This window comes from Arachis ipaensis, chromosome B2 (assembly GCF_059453495.1).
Source record: "Arachis ipaensis isolate K30076 ecotype BB chromosome B2, ASM5945349v1, whole genome shotgun sequence".
Lineage (NCBI taxonomy): Eukaryota > Viridiplantae > Streptophyta > Magnoliopsida > Fabales > Fabaceae > Arachis > Arachis ipaensis.
Genome location: NC_142437.1, coordinates 61,819,920 through 61,825,919, shown reverse-complemented (window position 1 = coordinate 61,825,919; position 6,000 = coordinate 61,819,920). Strand labels below are relative to the sequence as shown.

The following is a 6,000-nucleotide window of genomic DNA, read 5'->3' as shown; positions in this document are numbered from 1 at the left end:
TGGACTCTCACTACGCTATCACTATTGTTGGGGTGCCTTCAGTTGAAACTCACGCAAACTCGTCTCTGGCTCGTTCGATCAAGGAGCTTGAACCAGGTTGGAAAAGCTAAAAATCAGACATGTCTATAGAGAATCAAACTTTTGTGCTGATTCAATGGCGAAGCTCGGACACACAATGGAAGAGGGAGTCACCGTTTTTAGGCATCTCCCGTCACTGTTGATGATGCATCTTCTGGCAGATATAAGGGGAATTAAATTCCCAAGAATAATTGTTGTTTAGCTTTCTTCTTGTCCTTGGGCCTGTGGCCCTTTATTATCAAAAAAAAAATATACAGATGTAAAATATCTATTGTTAATGTGTCCATGATATATCAGATAGATGTATTTTGATTTATATTTTCTTGAATACTACAGGTTAATTACGAGGAATACGTATATTGAAGGAAGAAAATAATGAAAGATATATTTGCGTTGATCGTTACTAACAAGCAATTAACAAAAGTGTCAAATCAACATAGGATGAACTTAAGAATACGATGAGAAATTACTGCTTCACAATTGGGATATATTTACGTTTATTTATTTTTATTATTTCAATTGATATATTATTATAATTATATATTTTTATTTTATTATTATCAGATTAAATAGTTCGATCATTAATCTACCAGAAGAACTATTAATATAGTGACCCAATAACTTAATCCGATCCATTACATCTTTTTAAGTATTTGAATGGTTTGTTATGTATTTTTGTGGAAGAGAGGCAGACGAAGCAGAACCGATACCAAGAATCCAAAACGAACGATCAATCAAAGGTAATAACAATTTCAATTTTCAAAGGAAGAAGAAGAAGGAAAAAAAAGCTGATACTTTATACAAATTGTTTCTCTCATCTCCATCTCCACCATTCTGAGTTCCTCCCCGCCATTCCTGCTACAAGTGTATGCATGAAATCTTTATTGTAATTTTCATATCCTTGATCGATCAAAATGTTCCTTTTTTTACCCGAGAAAGCAAAATTGAAAAGTTGTGTTCTTTATTGGAAATTAAAAAATGCGGCTTTGTTTTGTGGTATTTTTTTGCTTTTATTCTTTTTTTTTTTAAAAAGAATTGCTATTATGATTTTCCATGCATTGTTTCAGTGAAATTTTCATTTTTCCCCCAAAACTAGGTTGTTTCTTATGGAAATTCGTGGACCGAAACTGTTCATCTGAATATCTGATCTGGGATTGGTGATTCAGAAAATTGTGATGATCTGATAAATACTAGAATCATAGAGGTGCATGTTTTAATCTGACATTATTTCGCATGATTGTAATGAAGTTTACACACTTTCTTTTTTCGTTCTTTTGAACCTCTATTACTACTTGGCTTAGTGATATTGAGTAGTTTTTGGATCTCACATTAAATAGCTACACTGAATGCTACAAAAGGAAAAATGGTTATTGAAATGTAGTGCTTAAAATGAATATCATAAAATGCAATTTGCTCCTTGTTTTTTGACTTGTATGCGGGTTACCCTTTCAAACTTTTGAAATGTGCAATTCAAGGCCTTGTACTACATCATGTGTATTGTTTTTCGTAACGTAGTTGCCCTTTAATTGAAGGGTAATTTTGAACGTATAAACTAGCAAAAGATATTTTTTGCATCGTTTCATAACGGTAGGATGTCAAATTGCACATTTGAAAAGTTTAAAGATAATGCACGAGTCAAAGTTCGGAAGGTCAAATGTATATATGATATATGTTATGCGGCAGAAAATAATGTATGTGTTTGATGTTGATTTAACCATGATATTTGCAGCAAAGCACAAATATGGAAGGGACTGTCTTTGCACCTGCACTGGAACAACTTGAGCATGTCAAATCTGAGCAAGGAGAAATTCTGACAAGGCCTTTCTTAGATGCCTGCAAGCACATATTACCTGTTATAGGTGCATGCTTTTTGATCCTTTGCTGTTGATATAGCCCAATGACAAAAGATGGAAACAATGTTATTTGGATATTTTTTGAGTGTTTTGTCTTTTTGTATAATGTGACATGACAAATGACATTTTATTGCACTTTAAGGATTCCTCTCCCCATGACAAGACACACAAAAGATTATTCTTCCATAGCATTCTTCTATTCTCATGGTTCTAAAATTCGAAAATTGTTTGATTGCTCACAACGTATGAGAATAAAATTTATTGCTAAGAGTACGATATAGGAGATTTGAGATCTTTTTGGGTAGAAACTTGTAATTTGCCTTAAATATTTAGAATTCATTATATGTTAGAAACTAACTATACATCCTAAACTTGTAAAACACAACAGATTCTAATTTGTGAAGCTATATGCACCCAATATAATAACTGCATTAATATTTTATAAATGATATGTGATTATATACTTGAACTAATTCATAGTTGAACTAATGCTTTTCGTGCCAGATAAGTTTGGAACTGCTATGGGCCTCGTTAAATCGGACATTGGTGGTAACATATCAGTATGTTCTGGTCAACTGCTAAGTATATTCATAGTCATTCATCTATATATTTGTTCAAAATATGATTTCTTGACACTACGGATGCACTAATTTTCAAGATAAAATGTTGTAAATATGATCAGGTGTTTCGCTACCAACATCATTTATTTTCCTTTTTATTGCAATTTGCATATGTGTGTGTGTGTGTGTGTAGATATCCATCTATATATATTATTTTCTTTTTATGTAGCCATATGTTTTTTTAAATCTAATATATTCATTTTCACGGCAGAGATTGGAGTCTCAATATTCTTCCAATCCATCCAGATTCAATTGTCTGTTTAGTTTGGTACAAGCAGAGGTTGAAACTAACACTACTAAGGCATCATCCAGTTGTACCAATGGACTTCTTTGGTTGACAAGGTAGAGAATACCATGCAGTTACATTAACTTTTGCTTCGAATTTAAGCCATATTCCAAAGCCAAATTTTTTATATTGGACAAGTTTTTCTCCAGTTTTAATAGACTTTAAAATCTTTTGACGTTTCTAGCTTTGAGTTTTTCATGCATTATGTTTGTTTATTAGCAATGTTAGCAAGTTAGTTACGAAATCTTTTGATGTTTGTTGTTAGCTAGTATAAGGGTACAACTCACTTGTATAGTTGTATTTTTACCTTTTTAACCATATAGGAGTTTTTTTGTTTCAGTTTTGAATTTTCTCTCAACTCTTTATTTTTCTGATCACCATGATCCCAACATAGTGACCAGTGAATTTGATAAAATTTAAATAAAAGTATTGGAAATTGCATCTATACCTAAACAAGTCTGTGAAAGAATGTCACTTATGTCACATAGGACAGTTTTGTAAATCTGGGATTCAATTCAAAACTGACAATGATTAACAGAGATTTTGTAGGAACATGAATGATGAAGGCTTCAGTTTGTTTTCATTATCTTCTGCACTAATGATGGCCCTTTACACTTGATTCGATAATATAGTTTCTCTAAGAAGGAAAAAAATGGTTCTTAGTTATTTTAAACATATCAAGCTTCTGCCAATATAACTTTTCTTTCTCAATGTGCCAACGCGATAACATGACAATCTTAATTTTCATTTGGTGGTTAGAGATCCCGTCAGCTAATGATTATTGATTACTTTTCTTTCATTGATACATGAAATATAATTTGCAATATCTGTATTTGTCTAACTTGAAACAGGGCCATGGATTTCTTGGTGGGTTTGTTCCAAAGTTTGATAGAGCACGAAGATTGGTCGTTGTCACAAGCCTGCACAGAATCCTACAACAACACTCTCAAGAAGTGGCATGGTTGGCTTGCTAGTTCAAGCTTTGGTGTACTGCTCTTTTCATGCTTTGTTAATGCAATGGTTAAACCTCTTGATAGAAAAAAAATATTTCAGTGAAAATTCTTGATTTTGGTTAGCTTAAAGTTTGTGAAATGTGAGTGGCTGTTGATCTTACTATTTGCATTATTCTGCTCTCAAGTCTCTACGAGCCTTGCTCTGTATCAATGAGTGCTTCATATCCTAATGTTTTCTGACATATGAACTTAACGATTGAGGCTATTCCCTTATATATTTTGGTTATCAAAAAGTTAGACATGTGACATATGGAGGTCTTAGAAGAAATTTGCCGAATAATTCCCTTAAGATCATTAAAATATTGATCAAAAGATAATTCTACATCATTGCTTTCAGGTTTGTATGCAGTAGTTTAGTTACCTTTGACCAAAATATTAAACATTTGTGTAGATTTTACTTGTCTCTTTTTATCTCTAGCATTGTTCCCTTGTGTCCGTGTGACCTCAAGGTCACAGGTTCAAGCCACCACTGATGTAATTATTAGGTTAGGATGTTTACACCCTTCAGGTATGACCCTTTCTCAGACCTGTTGTTAACGCCAGATGCTTGTGCAAGCATCTGGCTGCCCCTTTTCTGTTGCCTTATGTCGCTTCCCCTTCTTTCTCTCTGCTATTTATTGCTTTTTCGCCATTTTGTTTCTCCATTAGAAAGGCTTGTACAGTATATGAGAGCCAGTATGCTTTTAGAACATACTAAATGTTTGACGTACAGGTTGTCATGAAGCTTGTTCCTGATAGGAAGAAGTTCATGGAGGTTCTCGGAGGCGGTGGCAATCTCAATGCTGACATGGAGAAATTTTGTGCTACCCTTTCCCCACTCCTTGAAGAAAATCACAAGTTTCTGGTAAGATTTCTTGGGTCAACTTTGGCCTTCTTGTTAATTGATAACATTTTTCTTTAACAGGACTGTAAAAATACGTTGAACTGTATATGCTACGTCAAGTTTAGGTTGAAGCATGGCGGAATGTCTTATATTAAATCAAAAGGATTCAGATACGGTGCTATTGTAGCATATATCACATTAACTATCTCCAACAATCCGATCCCTGGGAAAGATTATTTTAGTTTAGATTTAAATTTAAGATTTATTAAAACATATGGGCAAGATGCTAATGGTAGGATGTGTTACTAAATACAAAAAGGGTAGGGAGCCAAACTTTTTTAGTTAATTTAAGTTAATTTTTTTTTTACATTATTTTTGTTTATCTTAAGCCGTACATTCTAAACTATAAATTATAAATCTTAAATTATAAATTCTCAACCCTAAATCTTCAAAAATATGGAATTAAAAAAGAAAAATAAACTAATGTTAACTAACTACAAATTAGCTCCTATACTTTCTTGCATAGAAATTATGTAAAGGAATATCATTTTGCATTTTGGGTGCAGGCGCGTCTCGGCTTGGACGATATGAAGGCATCATGAATAACGAGTGGCTCTATTCGTGTTGAGTCTTTAAACTGCAATTTTCACATTTGACTAGCCTGAGAAAATATTCAATTTCTTTGCCACTAATTATTCTACAGAATCTTATGGATTTTCTTTTTATTGTCAAACTTATTTATTAGCATAATTCTGAGGTCAAGACTAATTTAAGTTACGCAGCTTGGTTTTTTGCAATTAGGAATCTTGGGGAATGGATATCACAGTTTGGCTCCATTAGAGCTGAGCCAAACTAACTTATTACTATAAAATGTCATTCAATTTATATTTACAGTCTTGTTGCCCATCCAAGTTTTTTTGGCTCAACAAAAATTATCTCACGTTCCATCTCTTCCTTCTTCTTCTTCACGTTTCTCTTCCTCCTCCTATTTTTTGTATTGTTTTTTATCGCATGTTTTCTCCTTTTCCTGATTTTTTCTTATTTTTATTCTTGTTAAGAGAGTAAAGCAAGAAGAACTATGAGAAGGTAAAACAAGAAGTGAACAAAAAAAAAAAAGAAAATGATGATGATAAAGAAGAGGAGAAATTGAGTTATGCATAATTTATTAGAAAATAATGCCAAAATTTTTTAGCCGTTACATAAAAGTTTCTCAATTTTGACTCTAAAACTTTTTAACGGTGACTCAATTATTCAAGTTACACTTATAAATTATAATATAATATTCATATACATATTGATCAGATATATTTTATATATATTAAATATT

The 6,000-nt window shown here is 32.5% G+C and overlaps 1 protein-coding gene across 6 annotated transcripts; it reads left to right on the top strand.

The window, feature by feature from the left end:
• Nucleotides 1–678: 678 nt before the first annotated feature.
• Nucleotides 679–5,584, top strand: LOC107625299 (glycolipid transfer protein 1). Of its 6 annotated transcripts, none has more exons than XM_088506103.1 (8): nucleotides 706–818; nucleotides 1,175–1,282; nucleotides 1,808–1,937; nucleotides 2,436–2,491; nucleotides 2,763–2,893; nucleotides 3,689–3,824; nucleotides 4,563–4,694; nucleotides 5,240–5,584. In XM_088506103.1, exons 3-8 carry the CDS (start codon nucleotides 1,820–1,822, stop codon nucleotides 5,273–5,275), a joined length of 609 nt encoding a protein of 202 aa, XP_088362229.1. In that variant the 5' UTR covers nucleotides 706–818; nucleotides 1,175–1,282; nucleotides 1,808–1,819; the 3' UTR covers nucleotides 5,276–5,584. The 6 variants fall into 6 exon arrangements, with proteins under 6 accessions (XP_088362228.1, XP_088362226.1, XP_088362229.1 ...); XM_088506101.1 differs by having other exon boundaries at nucleotides 713–944; XM_016327907.3 differs by lacking the exon at nucleotides 706–818 and adding an exon at nucleotides 850–964.
• The last annotated feature ends 416 nt before the right edge of the window (nucleotides 5,585–6,000 follow it).

Excerpts from the sequence above, each read along its gene's own strand:
- LOC107625299 (XM_016327908.3), top strand. Across the intron at positions 2,894-3,688 it reads GGACTTCTTTGGTTGACAAG|GGCCATGGATTTCTTGGTGG; the intron begins GTAGAGAATACC and ends AACTTGAAACAG. Across the intron at positions 3,825-4,562 it reads TTGCTAGTTCAAGCTTTGGT|GTTGTCATGAAGCTTGTTCC; the intron begins GTACTGCTCTTT and ends TTTGACGTACAG.